The 18965-nt window shown below is 37.6% G+C and overlaps 1 protein-coding gene across 2 annotated transcripts in view; it reads left to right on the top strand.

The window, feature by feature from the left end:
* map3k1 (mitogen-activated protein kinase kinase kinase 1, E3 ubiquitin protein ligase) overlaps positions 1 to 18965 on the top strand; it is a 103556-nt gene that overhangs the window by 67624 nt on the left and 16967 nt on the right. For both annotated transcript variants that reach the window (XM_056466396.1, XM_056466398.1), the window contains exons 8-14: positions 450 to 531; positions 4201 to 4393; positions 7206 to 7454; positions 15353 to 15474; positions 15840 to 15931; positions 16018 to 16210; positions 17602 to 18859. In XM_056466396.1, coding sequence (XP_056322371.1) covers positions 450 to 531; positions 4201 to 4393; positions 7206 to 7454; positions 15353 to 15474; positions 15840 to 15931; positions 16018 to 16210; positions 17602 to 18859 — 2189 coding nt within the window. The remainder of the gene's footprint in view (positions 1 to 449; positions 532 to 4200; positions 4394 to 7205; positions 7455 to 15352; positions 15475 to 15839; positions 15932 to 16017; positions 16211 to 17601; positions 18860 to 18965) is intronic.

The raw sequence follows: 18965 nt of genomic DNA, 5'->3' as shown, positions 1-18965 counted from the left end.
GAAATGAAAACAAGCTACATATCGCTTAATTAAAAAAATATAACGAGCAAATTAAATAAATGTTAGACAGATGTGTTAAATTGATTTATTTTGTTTAAACAAAGCGTTGATTGCTACAAATTTGATCTCTTTTTTTTCTAATCGATTAAATCAAAAAAGTTTGATTCTTAATTTCTATCCTATTAGAAAAACAAAAAAGTGGGAAAAATTGTGAAATTCTGTGGTAAAGTGAAGCCAGATTTAGTATATTGTATAAAACTGTCCTAATTCCCAGTGTTGGTCTTAAATCTCTAATAATTATATTATTGCATGCAGGAAGCTATTTTGATATTCGTCTAGTTTTCATTTGTTGAATTGGCATCCTTGACCCATTTTTAAAGCCCTAGATCCCTCAACAGCTCTTTATGTAATGAGTTGTTGCTGATCTTAGTGTGGTATTTGTTTTTCAGGGGCCGAGGAGTGCAGAAGAAATCACGATCCTTTAATCTGCCCACTGTGTAGAGCCAAATGGAAGTCTCATGATTTTTACAGGTAAAGATGCAGAAACGGCTACAGATTTTCTGAGCATTAGGTTTCTCAGAAACATACATTGGATTTTTTTTTATGTGTATTAAGTAGGACTGCACGATATTGAAAAAATCTAACATTGCGATATTTTATTTTGTTGCAATATTTATTGCGATTATGAATATAATTTCACCAGATAATTTGAGTAGCTCTAATTGGAAAGATTTCAATAAGTTAGATTGACTAGGAAGATTTTTTTCTGTGTAGTGCATCTGCATAAATTATAATAAATTACAGAGTCTACAAATAAATTACACAATAATAGTCTAACAGTATTTATGTACAGAAATTAAACAATCAAGTATAAAATATCATGGTCATTGTATAAATTATTTTTAACAAATCAAGTTTAATAATATCTTCATCTTTTAATCTTTAATAAACAATCTAATCCTGCGATGTGACTATTGCAGATACACACATTGGGATATCGATGCATATATGATATATTGCTCAGCCCTAGTTTTAAGGAGATGCATCGTTCGCTATGTTTACATCCAAAGCTGTGATTTATGCTGTGACCAAAAAATGTATTTTATAGTGCGTGAATAATTTGCAAAGAAAGCTATTTTTCTTTCATCACATGTAAGCAAAAGAACACAATCATCACTTTATGGAAAACTGGTTTCTAATGGTGGTGTGCCTTTCGACCCGCTGTTTAGTCCAGTTATCAAATTCCATGATCTGCTGAGACAGTCACATGAGCCTGTTGTTGCACATCAACAAATGTATTTGTTAACAGTTTTTGTTATTTGTTTAGTCATCTCAGGGCTGGGCGTGAGGGCCAAGAATTACATACTTTTTATGTTAATCAAATCACGAAACCAGCCCAGGCTCGTTTGAAATTCATGCCTCAGCCTACATTTTTGAAGTATAAGCTTCATATCGAATATCTATTGAACAGGTGTAATTGTTTTACTGAGAAAATTGATTGCTATAGTGATAATTTTGTCACCCAGCCTCATATTATTAAAATTTAAAATAGTTTTTTTGTGTCATTCAAGCAAAAAATGCTACTTTTGGTATTTCCACATAGCACTTCTTAAAAATTATATGATTTCCCAAAATGCAGTGGATGAAAACAAGCAGATAGGGTGTTTATTGGACCCTACATAATCAAGCAAAGATGGAGTTTAGGAATTTTGCCATTGCCGAATCCAACATGTCAGAGCAACAAATTGCACCAACTAATGAAGCCCGGTGATGCTTCAGATGAAATCACTCGTCTTCATTCAGCATGCTCTGCTTATGTTTGCTCCTGTGACACTGAAATTAGGTCATTTAGGGGTCAGGATAGGCAGAGTCCCGAAGTATGATGCGAAACTCTCCTTTGGTGGTAAGTGAGACAGACCGGCACCAGCCATGTTTATGTGTCTGCCAGGGATTGACATGCTAGCGACTAGTCAGTTTTTTGCTGTTTTCCAACTTCTTGCAAAACCATCCAGGGATTTGCCCCACCACACACAGTGATGCCCGAAACCAAACCCTGATGTTTCTTCTTTAGGAAGCAGCAATTATCTTGATTCACCAAGTAAATCCCCTCTATTTGTCTTCCCTGAGTGTAAAATTGCTTTTGAGTGGTTGATGTTCAGAGAGTTCTGCATCATCTTATGTTGTGTCAACACAAACCACAAGTCTAGTTTGTTGCCTTCCGTGTTGTTTTGTCTTGGGTTTTAGACCTAAAACCGACATGCTTTATTGTTTTAGGAGACACTATGGCGACCATTTGCGTAAACCATCATTTATCACCCCAGTCAAGAAAATGAGTTTGTACCTCAAAGCTGCGCACTTACAATGCACTGTACAGAACTTGCATAACCAAGACTCCTAAACAATATACCACAGCGATGAGGGTGCTATAATGAGCACTGTCTGTAAGTGTGATCTTTTGATCCCACCTAAAAATAAACATGATGTCTTGGTCTTAAAATATCTTAAATTTCAAAAACAAAATTTTAGGCCTCAAAAAGCCTTAAATTCACTGAAATATTATGCTGTTGGTTTTAAATTATTTTAAAGAGATCTTTATTTTTTTTAAATGCAGTCAGGCCAACACCCATCCAATCACCAAAAATCCGTTTTAACAAAACTTCATTTATAACTAATGTTTTAATAGCTGATTTAATAGCTTTATAACCAATATAGTTTAATTTTCATTACAATAAAACTGGTTTGAAAGTTCTCCATGTATTTTTTAGACATTATGGGTGAGGACACTGACCTGGACAGCCTGTTGTGCATATATTTTAATTTATTATAGCTTAAATAACGAGTTTTATTTTAAACAAAAGTTATGTTGCTAAAAATAAATATGCAAGTTGTTTTGAAGCATTTAAAATATGTGGCAAAGAAATAACTAGTTAATTTTTTGTTGGGGCCCAGTAAAAATCTTTTCTGCTGGACCAACCGGGCCATAACCATTTATCCCTTTATACGCCTAGAATTTCACTCATAATGCTCTTAAAAAGTGTTCAATTTGACCTGGTGAAACCTGCAGAAACCCTAAAAAAGATATTTAAGGGCTCTATAGAATTCTGCAACCTTTGTTAGCTATTATTAGAGACACCAGTGGACATAAATACTCCTTTTTTACCAAGGGAGTTTTGGCTGCTGGTTTGGAGCTTCATATTGGTTCTTCGTCGTTCAACACAGCAAAAGAAAGTAGCACAAACCAGCAATGCTGGTTTAATAATAAGAACCGCTTGCAGCAGGAGCTGAGTTTGGGGTTACATCACTAACAAAATGAACAACAAATTGTTTTGAGCAGCAGAACATGTTATTATCACTTGTGATCTTGGCCTATTAAAAAAATAGTGTCCTAAATGAACACGCTATTATCGTTTGTAATCTCTATCTTCGCAAATAAAGCATGCTGTGTGAACACATTATTTTTTATTGTAGTCTTTGCTACACTGTAAAGCCCAAAAAGTTAAGGTAACTCAAATTATTTGAGAAAACCGATTGAAACAAACAATTTAAGTTCAAAAACTAATCCTAATAAGTACTGTGAACTTACTCCATTTGACTAAAAGCAATTTGAGCACAGTAAAACCCAATAAATAAAGAGAACTCAAACCAACTGAGTACTGTTAAACCCAATACGTTTAGGCAACTCAAACCGTTTGAGGAAACCGATTGCTACAAACCATTTGAGTAAAAAAAAAAAACTAATCTGTAAACTTACTCCATTTAAGTTGAAGTAATGAGGAATTTAATTAAATCATTACCTTCAACACGTTCAAAACTCTTTTCAAATGGTTAGAATTAACTTTCAGTCAATTGTGTTAACTACACTCATTTCATTTGATAAAGTTGATCGTTGGGTTTTACAGTGTGTGTTTGGATGCCAATGTATATTCGCAAAGCCATTAACATCTAGAGCAATGCAACATTGATGGTTTGTTTTTGTTTGGTAAATCTATGTTTGCACCGCAAGGAAAGATAATGTGTCGTTAGTGACATCAGATCTGGCTTTGAGGTGGCTCTTTAGCTCATAAAAAGCAGTGCAGTTCTTAAAATGTTCGACAGACAAACTATTTCTAAACCATCAAGAGCACTAGCTTTGAACTAGCACCTGCTTCATGCTGGCCAATTATCCTAAATTGTTAACCCTGAATATTGTGTTTGATTTAGTTATGAAGCACCGTCTACTGTGGAAAGCACAACCAGCCGCTCTCAGAGCCAAACAGCTGCTTCATCATCATCGTCTTCATCTCTTCATGCTGAGAGCTCCAGGACGGGGCAGGATGGAGACTTCTCTCTTCCTCAATATGGAGTTCAGCACATCCCTCAGACATACACGGAGCTTGCCGAACCCTGGATCAAGGTGCGCTTATAACTCTGAAACAATACATAAATATAATGTGCAGTCAGATGTTTTTATACACACATAGTCAACTTTTATAGCAAATTCATTGAAATGCTTATTGAAAAAAAAAAAAACCCTGGAGCGTTCAGATTTTTTATTATTATTTTTTTTTTTAACAAGACTTTTGGACTTTTTATGACTAAAACAATAATTAAATTGTAACCAATGTCAGTGAAGTTACCATATATGGTTCTTTATCTAATAAAGGGTTAAAGTGATCAAGAACATAATCAACAAGACATGGCATTCATTAATATGTAAATGCACCATAAACGCAGTAGCAGTAAGAATTCTTCCGCTAGTTATGCATTTAAATGGAAAATCGGGTGCTGCACATTTACAGACTTTCGAATATTAACTTTTAAAATTTTTCAGAGGTAGACTTTCTGGTGTTTTTTTTTTTTTTTTTTTTTTTTTTTTTTTTGATCATCATCTTGCTGAATGACCCAACTGCAGTTCCTCATCAGAGAGTTTCATATTCTCATAGTGAATTCTCTGATTTGGAGAAGAATTCATTGGTTTTTCATAGTAGGTCTTCAGATGTTGCTTTTGTTTTGTTTGTTTTACAACTACAGTATAATTTTGTGCCTTCATGCTGGAAAGATTTTGGCAAAATGATCACTTCTTGGTTGATTACCAGTCATTCTAAACTTTCTCAGTATCAGTATCATTGGCTCTTCAGAAGACCAAAAATTATTATTCATGTTGATCCAAAGCTGTATGACTGTATATATTTTTGTCAATCTTCTCTCAAGTAGACCACCCTAAATAGGGGTGTAAACAGGATCGAATACATTTTCACTCCCAAAGGTAGTCTAAAATATTGACTAGATTGCTTTTGTAATGTAAGCCAAATTAATTTGGACAGCCACAAAAGTTAACTTACTGTAGTATAAGATAGCTTGTAACTGCATTTCAGGACTTGTTTTTGAACTGTACTGTCTGAAATCATCAGTTTAGTTTGAAGGCAAAAAGGCTGTTTGTTTTGTCTTTGATTTTGACATTTTTAGTCTATAAGACAGGGTCCTCTTTATCTCATTGACCAAAACCTGTAATGTCTAGGCCATTCTTACAAACACTCATCATAATATTAGGGCTGTTCTGATACCAATAAAGTATCACTGACACTGCCAAAATTCTGTCATTGTTATCGGGGGAATATTTTTAACCATAAACAGATCCGATACCATCTTTTTAATTGAGACTTGTGCCCTCTAGCTTTGCTTAAAACTGCAAACCCGAAGTCAACTGCAAACCCGGAGCTATGCTTTGTTGCCACATGAACCCGGAGCTATGCTTTGTTGCCACATGAACCACTGTTAAAGCAGTGAAGCTTCAAAGATGTTATTTTTCTATATTATTTATATTCATTTTAAATTTTTCTTTATTTATGCACTGATTTTTAAAGTACAGTCAAGTAAATCATATTACTGTTGCGTGTCTGATAATAAAAATGACAGACTATAAAAATACTCTAGTTTTTCTACATGCACTGTATGTATTTGTTAATAAACTTTATTTCAAGAGTTCACACTTAGCTGATGATTGATTATAAAGCTTGTTTGGCATGCTGTCCTGGGAGAGAGCCCTGAGCTCATAAGATCCTCGAGCCCGGGGCTCCCTCTCGTTTGCAAGGCGAGAGGGGCGTTTGAGCTCAGGTAGATCTCGAGAACTCCCCTGCTGTAGTAGCTAATGAACATATAGTGATTGCTCTTAAGAGATAACTACTTACTAGGAGCATGTCTATGGTGCCTATTTGGATTAGTCAATTAACTTAAGTTGCATGTTTTTAGACGGTGGGAGGAAACAGGGGAACCCGGGGGAAACCCACGTGAGCACGGGGAGAATGTGTAAACTCCGCACAGAAACGTCGGGTGGCTTTGTAAGGACCAAACCACTGGGCCACTGTGCCACCCATCTAGGAAAGGAGGAGGAGTAGGGTGGAATGGGGGATTCTTCAAAACGAAGATGGCTTTGATATGGAACTTAGGGTATTTATAGTGGCTTAGGAATCGTCTGATTGGTGAATCTTAAATTGAATAATGCGGGACTGGCCGCAAGCAATCATAAGCTCATGATCCTCTCGAAATTAGTTTATAAATAAACTTCACTAATGGATAAGTTTGAAGCGCACCGTAAATTAATTCTGGCAGTTTATACAGAGCTGGTTAGTATAGACTACTGTTTCTACTGATACACATTCAAGTATCGGTTTAGTACTCTGTTTCGGCCGATACCCTGAACTCAGGTGTAGGGAAGGGGAAAGGGGTATCGGAACATCCCAACATAATATCCTTTGTTTTCTGGACAAGAAAGACAGTCATTAAGTTTTGGAACAACATTAGAGTCAGTAATAATGTCAAAAGTCTAGGTCAGTACAGTCTGGTTAGTCAAATTTAAGTCTAAATAAGTCACGTCTAAATGACATTTTTTACAGCCAAAGCATTTTAACTATGTAAAAAATATTGAATATATTTGCATCATCAAATAATTAAACAACAAAAAACTAAATTACAGACAAAAACCCCCCAGAAAACATCTCTAATGTTTAATTTAATAAGTAGTGCCGATTATAAACATAAGGTAAATGAATTGATTTGATTAATGGTTTAATTTCTAATGATCTGGATAATGTACACATACTTTGCAGCTAGATTAGCCGTTGTGCCATCCTTTCCAAGTATATAGTGAAGTCAGCATCGGTTTGATTGAAGAATAAGATTCATTTAATATTTTAAATTGTGGTAATAATCTCTTGTGTTCGTCTCAGGTGTTTGGTTTGGAGTTGGTCGGCTGCCTCTTCTCTCGTAACTGGAACATCAGAGAAATGGCTCTGCGGCGGCTGTCCCATGACGTGAGCGGAGCCCTGCTCTTGGCCAACGGTGAGCACTCATTGGCCGGAGCGGGTGCAGGGGCAGGGCTGGCAGAGGTATCTGGAGACGTTGTGGTGGAGTCCTGCTGTAGTGTGCTCTCCATGGTCTGTGCAGACCCTGTCTACAAAGTCTACGTGGCAGCGCTGGTAAGATGATGCAGCTTTGTGTTAATGACACCAAACTTGTCTCTGCTACAGTTTTTAAAGATGTAGAGTAAGGGTACGATTGTATAAGAGCACAAAAACATCATCAAAGAGTCCATCACACTGCACTACTCCATTGATTACATTACTTTGGCCACTACATAACAGGATAATTCACCCAAAAATGATGTTTTACTCGCCGTCAAGTGGTTTCAACCATTTATAAGTAAACATTAGGAAACATAAGCATAGGGAAACATAAGGAAAACATTATGAAGAAAGCTGAAAACCATAAACCTCCATAGAAGGAAAAACTAATTTTATGGAAGTCAATGGTTACAGGTTTTCAACTTTCTTCAGAATATCTTATTTTGTGTTCAACACATTAACAGAAACTCAAACAGGTTTGTGACAGGTGACGTTTGAGTAAATGATGTATGGCTGGGCGATAATTCGATAACGAGAATTATCACGATAGAATGATAATGACAGTTTGATAAGTGTTCAATAATATTTATGCACTATGCATAACACTGTGCAGGCATTTTGCAGCCTGCCCTTCCAGATGCTGCACGTAGTACAAGTTTACACCCATGCAGTGTTAGTTGCACTTGGAGGAGTAAGAAAAAATGAGGTAAAAAAGGCCACAGTCACAGACATTGTTGACAAGATACATCACTAAACTTCAGCTGTCTGGAGCTACTAAGTTTTTTGCAATCTGACACAAAACAGAGCAACGAGCATTGCAAACTGCAGGCGACTCGTGTCATCAAAAGCAGGCAACACCACAAACCTGTTTTAATATTTAAAACAATACCACCCTAATGAAGATGCTAATAAAATTACAGACCCAAACAAGTGTTGGTAAATCAGCGCAACAACCCAGCAGGGTGTCATGTCATCATTTTCGAAAGCCGTGCCTTACGAGAAAAAAACCCAAAAAGACAGACAAAAGATATGACAGACCGAGAGGGGTCTGGCTGCAGACTCGGTGCAGATGCAATCTGAGCTTCATCCAATGCTTTTTAATGTGCTCCCCTAACCCTACCCATCACAGTGATGTCACTCGCTCCACTCAGTGCATTGTGTCTGACATTGCATACCCTAGCGATGCAATCTCAGCTTGCATCATAAAGGCTCCCATATAAGATACTATTGGACAGACCACACAATCTCAAACACATCTCAATGAACACTTGATGCTTGCTGTAAACTACATGCTGCGTTATTTAAGGGCATTTGTTACGACATTGATCAGATCTTTTGTTGTCAAGCTTATGTTTCCTTTTTAATATCAAGATATTTTCTTTGAAATCTGTAATACCACTATTGTCCCTCTTCGACGGTCAAATAACCAGCCTTTTTTTAAAGAACATAATCTCCAAGGAGAATCAGATGCTCAAGACATGATCTTTAAAATAATGACATATTAAAAATGCTGCAAATATATGAGAGACGTTTACAACAGCAGTGGATCATTAATTAAATCCTTATTTTCCACAGAACGAAGCATTATACACCCGCAGTTATTTAAGACAGGCACAAACTAAAAATGTGTACACTTTATATATTTTTCTTTGACATTTTATCTTTTTGCAACTAATTATGTTTTTTGTATTGTGCAACTTAATTTTAATGTATTTTTTGTTGGTCAGTCATCTACAACATAAACAAGAAGAATGAATAACATCTGAGGTGAAGCACTTTAAAACAAGTCTGCTATAGTATATGCTTTAGCACCAAAGCAGTCTATTAAACCGTTTTAACGGTTTCAGTTTAATTCATTTAAGGGGGAAACCAGTAATTAATTTGATTACTTATTACTGAAAGTAATGCCATTAGTAATGCTGTTTATTGATAGCACCTTTATTCCCATCACTGCTCTTGAGTTTATCACAAAAACTTATGTTTTGTCATTTTGATGCTATAGGTGATGCACAGAAATGTCAAGCATACTTTTTGGGTGATTTTTAGGAGTTTACTGTAATATTAAACTTTTACTTATTCAAATTCTGCACTTGTGTGCTTTTTCTGGGCAGTCATGCTGAGAAAACCAACAATAATGTTCAGAATTTTTGTTAAATAACACATAAACACAGATTGTGGCAATTGTCACATGATTCCAGTCTTTGATACTTCAGATTTTCGTCTCTAAAGATAAAATCTTTAATACTTGAATCCTGCAGAGCATCATGTGCAAATTTATTTGACCACTGTTTCATATGCCTGACCGCTGCTGTGATCATGTGGACAAACACTCGAGTCACATGAAGTCTTACAGCGTGTGATGCTTCTGCTATAATCATATGAACAGTAGACACAATGTGACACAGCAGAAGGAAATTGCATAATACTGTTTTTACCAAGAGCTCCTAAAGCATCAGAGCAAGTTACAGAAGTCCAAAGGATAGCCTCGGTGGCCTTTCCTCTTTTAGCTAGCCTTGAGGAAACATTTTAATGTATTATTTGAACTCTTTAGTTTCATTTCAGAAATGGAAGTTAATTGGAGCAAGGGTCAAACATGGCATAAAACCACATCTGACTGAAGTGTCAATTCACAGCAGTACATTAAAGGTCCAATGAAATAAAAAAAATGTAGATGTTAGTTTCCGTCTGTTCGTTTTAGCGCTATCTATAAGCTAGTGTGCTAAAAGTTGTGTTTAGAAAATATAAACCTGACATAAAGATCTAAAACTTGCAGTTTGTGCCTAAATCGATCAACGATTTTTCACGTCACCTCATACTACATTTTTCTTATCGAATCTTGACCAATCAAATGCTTTCTAGTATCTGACATGTCCCGCCCCTTCAAGACGCTTCTCATTTGTTTTTCACTTGATGCACTTGAGCTCAGCCACTCTCACTGGCAGAGCTGAGCTGAATTTTTTTATAGACGTATTTTCAAACTTCAGATTTTTTGGTTCTGAATTCCTAGACTGCAGAAATTCAGTTTGTAAAAATACAATTTCAAATTTTCAAGATGAAGAAATTCAGAACATCAAATTCAATATTCTAAAATTCAAAACCAGAAATTCAGATCGTGAAATTCAGATTCAGCAGAAAGTATGTCAGGGGTGATCAACAGGGAAGAGTGAATTTTAATCATTGAATCTAAATAAGAAATTCAAGTTCAAAACCATTTTTAACAGCATATAAAAATTCAGATGTATTAAATTACAATTGTCAATAATTCAAATTAACACAATTGAAATTCAGATGTTTTGTCATATTGTTAGCTCCATAAGAGAGCACTCCCATCACAATTTACTTAGTAAGTTCAGTTTAGAGGAAGCTCACAGACTGGAAAACACAGCATCATGGGTAATGTAGTCTTCACAAATTCTGTTGATTAAATCTGTTCAAAGTCAAATGAACGTGAACATTCTGGTTGAACAAAAGTTTGTACAATCAAGCCCAATCCCAATTCTATTTTTGTACCCCTAGCTTTACTGCCGTTGTGGCTGGTGTATTCTGGGAAATTTTCTTACCCCTTGGTTTCGAGTGTGGTCCGTAAAAATCTCAGTTCGAAGGGCTATCTACCCCTTTCCCTCAGCCCTATGCCTTCAGGCTAAAGAGAATTGGGACACCCCTACCCCTTCCAGGAAAACGCGCAAAACGAGGGGTAGGGGTAAGGTGAAGGGTTAAGAGGTTGAATTGGGATCGGGCCTCAATGACCTCAGACCTCAACCTTAGAGCCCCCATCTTATCTGTCTTTAAAGATTTATCACTTACTGTTAAAAACTGGTTTCTCTTTGGAGAAACTGAATGACGTCTCACTTCCAGAAGTGTTGTATTCTGTAAAAATGACAAATGGAAAATAGTGTTGTTTAGTGTAATTGAATGTTTCAAATAAATTACACTAAGGCTCAATCCCAATGCTACCCCTTAGCCCTTCCCCTTACCCCAACCCCTCATTTTGTGCGTTCTCATGAAGGGGTAGGGATAAGGGGAAGGGCTAGATACCCCTTGAACTTGATATTTTTCAGGACACTTGAAACCAAGGGGTACGAAAATTTCCCAGAATACACCTGCTACAACAGCAATATGGCTGCACACGCTAGTCAGGAGTAGCACAAATTAGTATTTTTTTAATGATGATTATGAATTTTACAACAAACAAGCATATGTTTTAATATCATAATGGTGTTCGTATTTTACCGTCATGCTTTTTATAATAAAAAAAAAAAATATGCTAAATTTCGCTGTCGATGACACTTGAATACCCTGTCAGAAAAGTCTAGTGGCTGGGAATGACCTTTTACAGTGTCTGCTATAATGTTAATGTAGTTTTCGTGTGTTTACATGGATGAATAAGGCCACTGCGTAAATACACAGTAGTTACAAGCTTATTGCCAAATTAAATGGTTATTATAACATGATATTGTTGCCTTCAGTGATTTCCTGAAGATAAATACCAAAAAATAACGCAACTGAAATAACTACAGCAGTCACCATCATTGATGAAGTAAGAGATCGATGACATATGATGACGTGTGCAGGTGCTGTAGTGCTGTCCCATTTCTTAGGGGTAAAATTTGAAGCCCTCTTCACTAGGCATGCCATAACAAGTTTCAAGGTTTACCACGGTTTGGAAAAGTCAAGGTTTTAAAACCTCCAACGTTTTCTGTTATACCGTTCCTAAGTTTGTGTAGGATGTTTTTTTAGATATGTTTTTTCACATTTATTTTATTTAGTTTTTAGGGCAGCAGTATCTCCAACAGAAAATGAACGTCTACATCTGGGGTGCTAAAACTTTTTCCTATAAAGGGCCAAAAAGCAAACTCGATTGAGAGTTGTGGGCCGAATATATTTATATATATATATATATATATATATATATATATATATATATATATATATATATATATATATATATATATATATATATATATATATATATATATATATATATATATATATATATATACCAAACCTGTATATATTAAATTTGGCATGGGTAATTTCCTAATTACTTCGGTAATATTTAAAAATATCTATAAAATGTTGCGTTAAATCGTATTAACTAATCATTTGTAACATTTAACAATGAACTTATTACTGTAAAAACATCAACAATCCCATTTATAACACAATGGAGTTCGATGCAAAAAATACTAGTCGAGCAGCTCCTGCCTTTACCTTGATTTGCTTGCAGATATTTTATGCATTGTCCTCTATCTGTCCAGTGACAGTATTTATATTTTAAACATCTGATTCATTTACAACATTTAATTGAATAATTTAATTTCAGTTGCCTTTTTTTTAGCTCAGCAATAAATCAAATAAACAAAAGGTTATGTTAATTTTGAAATGTCGATCTCTGTCAAAGGAATTCGCCCCAACCACCTCCCCATCATTCTCCCTCTTTCCAGATGGGATGGTGGGTCAAATCAAAGGTTACCATGGGCCAACTTTGGCCCGCAGGCCCTACGTTGGGCATCTCTGGCCTACATTAAAAGCTACTTGTCCAGAATATTTAAAATGTTTCTAACAATAAAATATATTGTGTTCAATAGGGGGAAAAATTTGTTTTTTACCCAGACATTTAAAAAGAACTTATTTTGGAGCAGTTCTCACAATACTGTGAAACCGTGATATTTTTATCCAAGGTTATCATACCGACAGACTCTTTTACCGGCCCATGCCTACTCTTCACACTCTGTTTCAAGGGCCGAAGGGGTAAGGGTAAAAAAACAGATTTGAGATTTGGCCAAAAAGTTACACTAAAGTTACATCTAAAAGTTAATCTAAAATAGTGTAATTGATTGTTTCTAAGCATTTTCAAACACTACTGGTGTGCCAGAAATGACATTTTGAATCTGTCTGGTATCCATTTATTCTTGCCAGATGTAAAAGCGCATCCAGTGGATTGAGCGTTTAGGTATATCTTCCCTTTTGTCAACTTTGATCGGAGGTTATCAGAACCGCACCAGAGTCCTAAAGTGCAACAAACCACGCAGGCTAGTTTTAAAGTTCACTTTAAAGCAGGAAGTCTGGACGCAGCAGGGATCCTCAGACTGAAGCTGGAAAAGAAAGGTTTCTGTTTTTTCTTTCTTTCTCTCATAACCCATTTTTTTTTTAAAGAGAAAACAATAGCTCTTGCTGCATGGACTTGTGGGATTGTGTCTTTCCCTCGGGCTCTGTGCTTCAGTGAGCTGCCTTTATGAAAACAACAAGCGTTTTGTCCTTTCGGGGCTTTCCAGCATTTTTTTTCTATATTCTTCGAGCACACACCAGAAAAGAGGGCCGTCGCTATGAACTAAAAATATTAGAGACAAAAGCTTTCAGGATTTTACGACTGCTCTGTAAACACTGCAGTGTTTTGTAGTGGTTTGGCAGATCTGAAGTCTAAATGTGCCAAGTTCAAATGTCAAATCGGTTGACTGTTTATATTTGACGTGGCGTTATTCTTTTGCAGGCAGAGGAGTATTACATGTGCCATGATTTTAGCCTTTTTTTTGTATCTGCGTGTATGTATGTGTGTGTGTTTTGTTTTGAGGAGGGGAGTGTACGAAGTGTATGGTGTGTTAATCAATGTTGGGCTCTGCTCTATTAGTCACCACTCCCAGCTCTCTGTGGATCAGGGTCAGAGTGAACTCTCTCTCGCTCTCAAACACACACACACACACACACACACACACACACACACACACACACACACACACACTGTTAACATGGCGCTTCTCAGCTGGACGATCATAGTGGGATTTTGACCGCAGGGAGAATATTGTGTTAATTCAAATATTAAAGTACCACTTGTAGTATTTCTATGTTCAAATACAGTATAAGCTCACAAATTAAGTGACTATTAAACTTTGTTGTGCTTTTTAAAGGCTTTAGGTTAGCTTTGCATGTTTATAGGGCAATTGGTTTTATCATTACTGAATATATTGAAAAACAAATATTAGAAATCTAATCAGTTTGAAAGTATTGTATTTTCATAGTACTCTCTCTGTTCGTGTGTGCGTGCGTGTGTGCGCTATGTATGTATGTGTATGTAGATTGAGAGATATAGAGAGATGGATGGATAGGTTGTGTATATAGATAGAGAGATCTAGAGAGATGGATGGATACACACTGCATATATTTGAGAATTTTGTAAGACAGACAGACAGACATGGATGGATGGATGCACTGCATATATGTGAGAATTTTATGGATGGATGGATACACTGCATATATTTGAGAATTTTGTAGATAGATGGATGGAGGTGTGTGTGTGTGCGTGTGTGTGTGTGTAAACTGTATGTATGTGTATATAGATGGCAAGATGTAGAGAGATGGATAGATGCACACTGCATATTAGTTGATGGATGGATGGATGAATGATCTGATACACAATGCATATATTTGAGAATTTTGTAATGGAAAGACAGACAGGTAGATGGATAGATGGATACACTGCATATATCTGAGAATTTAGTGGATAGATGGATGGATGGATGGATTTATACACACTGCATATATTTGAGAATTTTGTAATGGATAGACAGACAGATAGCCGGATGGATGGATACACTGCATATATCTGAGAATTTAGTGGATGGATGGATGGATGGATTTATACACACTGGATATATTTGAGAATTTTGTTATATATAAATTAAATAATGATGTATATTATGAATACAAAAAAATTATTTTGAATGTGATAAACCAATATGAATTACTTTATTATTTTTTTTATTAGTAGTAAAATAATTACAACTGTGGGTATTACAGTTGTAATATTTCACTGTTAAATTAATAAATATAATCGAAACTTTTTTTTGTTGACTTGTGCTCAACACACAACTAGAAAATCCACAAGACGAGCCACAGTTCTGAATGTGGCAACTTTGTTTGTTAATTCATATGTGTTTTGTAGATCTGTTTTAAGAGTTTTAACCTGTTTCTTTCAGAAAACCCTGCGAGCGATGCTTGTCTACACCCCGTGCCACTCTGCTACAGAGAGGACTCGATTACAGCAGCTACTGCGGCCCGTGGTGGAAACCATACTGGTCAAGTGTGCTGATGCTAACAGGTACAACTGCTAATCAACATCTCTGAGTTGCATAACCTTGCATGTTGTGTATGATGATCAGAAGATCTGGTGTACTTCATATAATATCATGCTGACGTAAATTTAACCGACTATCGCCATCTAGTGGGCATACAGTGTAACAAACAAAGACAAACAATCATTGCTAATAAAAGTTTGCTCAACTACACCTTCCTGGTTAAACTGTTCAGCAGAATATTTAATTTCAGTCAATAATAGAAGTTTTCCCTTTAACTTTTCACCATTTGTTTGTTTGGAAATGTCACACATCCTCATGTTGACTCCTAAATGCTCATTTGGAGTGCCTTAGCCTAAGTGCATGCATGTACCTGTATTTGTGCTCACAGTCGCACCAGTCAGCTGTCTGTGTCCACTCTGCTGGAGCTGTGCAAAGGTCAAATGGGAGAACTCGCTGTGGGCAGAGAAATTCTCAAAGCAGGTACAAATCTCACTACGTTCTTGATAAGATGTTGAAATCAGCTTTCTGTTTATCTCTGGTTGTGTTCATGTCTCGTTTCCTATCAGGCTCTATTGGTATTGGTGGAGTTGACTATGTCCTGAACTGTATCTTGGGCTCTAAAACGGAGGCCAATAACTGGCAAGCACTGCTTGGTCGGCTGTGTCTGATTGACCGGCTCTTACTGGAGTTTCCTGCTGAATTCTACCCACACATCGTGTCAGGTGGAGACTGCAACCAGGCGCAAAACGTTGTGGAGAGGTACAGATACAGATCATTTAAACAATTTTTAAGGCCATACTTGTGATGTACTCAGTTTCTTTCACATGTTAAAAAAAAGTTAAATTGACATTATAGCTTGAAACTGAAGTTAAACCAAGAAGTGTTATTAGCCGTAACCTAATAGGAGCTTGTTGGATTAGTGTCTGTATGATTTTCTTTGCCTTTGGCTTCACATTTGTAGACTGACATTATTAAAAGTGGTATAGTGTAGAATAGAGGTTGATCGTCTCATGTGTTTTATATAAAAACCTTAAACAGAAGCTGTTCAGGTTCAGACTGCACTACATCAGTCATTCTGGCACAGTTAATTTGGTGGAGTGTGTTGTGGTGATTCTTAAACCATTATGGATATTGGACATGATCTTGCTAATGTGTTATCTTGATGATGGCCAACAAGTGCTCTACTACATCCTGACAAAGACTAGGTTCTCTCACATCTGTGGTCTGTGAACTAGCTATGACTTGACAGGAAGCAACGTGTGATTTGACGTTTATTGATGATGGAAAAGTGGCCCATTTACACTAAGCGATATGGTTCAGTACAGTATTGTGCAGTATGCATTTATTTCCTTTTAGACTGCCAAAGGTACCGAAATAGAAAATGCTCTGAAGTCCATTGATAACTCTCACTCTATGGTGGGTATGCCAGTATGGTAGCTCGTGTGCCTTATGTCTTTATTAAGCTACTGGACATGATAACAAAAATGGTACGGTACCACTTTTTTGTCATCCTTTCCTTTTTTGTCACACTGTGGTACCTGGAGCTAAACTGGCTGATGAACTCTGTTTACATCTGAAATGTAACACTAATAATAATAAGCAATAATAAAATAAAATGACAGTATACAGCAATGAAGCATGCTCTGGCTAAGTTTGTCTCTTCTTGTGTCAAACAGCCACATCTCAAGAAGCAAGAACAGAATTCCTCCATTGTCGTTTATAGGGATGTTCACATGTCATGTTTAAATGGAAAGAGCAAGGGCAGCACTTCCTCTCTATTTGCGCATGCTTGAAATGATGAGCCTGAGCTAGCAAAAGACACAACATGTGTTTGATGAGACTTTTTTCTTCTTTGAGCGACAGTGAGGTTGATCACAACTTCTGGTGTACACCACACCTACCAAAGGGAAAGTGGAAATGCAAGCCTGATTAGGGATGACCCATGTAGAGCTATACTGTACTGTCCTAAACCAGACCGCTCAGTCCAAATGAGACATAAGAATTTAGGAGACAAAAATCACACAATCTGACTCACTCATTGATTACTGTAATAGGCCGAATATTGTGCGCTCTGAACTCCGCAAAAATATAAATCTTTTTATGAAATGTGCTGTTTTGTAATGTTTAACACGTTCGTTTTGCTTTTGCAGGTACCAGAAGCTGCTGCCTCTTCTAAGTTTTGCTCTGAAGTCTATTGATAACTCTCACTCCATGGTGGGAAAGCTTTCTCGTCGTGTCTTCCTGAGTGCTGCCCGTATGGTAGCTCGTGTGCCTCATGTCTTCGTTAAGCTACTGGACATGCTCAATGTCACCAGCTCCACTCACTATGCACGCATGCGCCGGCGTCTTCTGGCCATTGCAGAGGAGATGGACATCCTGGATGCGATTCATCTGGGACTAGATGACCTACAGAAAGAGCACACCTCACCCTCTTGTGCTTTCCTTGAACCCTCAGCCCCTCATAACTCCCCATGTACGACTGAAAGAAGCTCCCCCACCCATGGTCTACAGCAGCCCACCGCTAAGGTGACACTTTCAGGTCAAGCCAGTTCAACCCCTGTAGAGGACATAACCGAGAGACTCTCAAACATAGTCGCTAGCCCTGCTGAATTTCCAAAGCCCCCTATTCAGGCTCGAAACAGACCCATTAGTCAGTGTCTGAACTCCCCCTCATCTGGTCAACCCCCGAGCCTTCCTTCTCTGTCCATGGCCAATGCCTCAGCCTTCCCTCCAGAAAACTCCAAAGCCCTGCCACAGAGTTTTATTCCCAGCAAGCTTGCCCAGTCCTCACTGGGTACCCAACGCAAGTTGCCTCTTCAGAAAGGTGCCTGTAGTAGTAAAGAACCAGAGAAGCTTCCCTCCCCTGTGTTTACCCAAGCTCGGCCACTGCCCCAGAGTCAGATCCACCGGCCCAGACCTTCTCGACCCTCTCCTGCTGCCTCATCTGACGGAGCTAAAGCTTTAAGCCCTTTCACAAAGGGCAACATGAAACTGGACCTTCAGGAGGCCCGGTCCAGAGATGATGTGGCCTGCAGTGGGGGATCTGCTCTCATCCCCAGTGAGGACACTGCCTTCACGCCAGTAGAGGAGAAGTTTCACAGTCTGGATGCTTCAGCTGATCTCAGCTCCAGCATGGAAGATCTGCTGGAAGCCACTATCCCTGTGGCAGACAGCACGGTCACCTTCCAGTCTGAAGTGGCAGTGCTGTCCCCAGAGCAGGCAAATGCAAACGATGACACGTACAGTGAAGACGTGACCCAGAACCAGAAGTGCAAGGAGAAGATGGAAGCTGAAGAAGAGGAGGCATTGGCAGTAGTCATGGCCATGTCTGAGTCGCAAGACGCTCTGCCTGTAATCCCACAGTTACAGGTGGACAAAGGAGAGGACGTGATCATTATTCAGGTGGATGTAAGTACTCTAGACTAAAATCATAGTATATTTCCTGCAAAAAGTCTACCTTTAGGGGTACAATCATTTGTCAATGAGGCTGTACCTCCTTACATGCTTGTAACTT

The sequence above is a fragment of the Danio aesculapii genome, chromosome 10 (genome assembly GCF_903798145.1).
Source record: "Danio aesculapii chromosome 10, fDanAes4.1, whole genome shotgun sequence".
Taxonomy (NCBI): Eukaryota; Metazoa; Chordata; class Actinopteri; order Cypriniformes; family Danionidae; genus Danio; species Danio aesculapii.
Note: the sequence above shows the minus strand (reverse complement) of the source record. Positions and strands in the feature narration are given on the sequence as shown.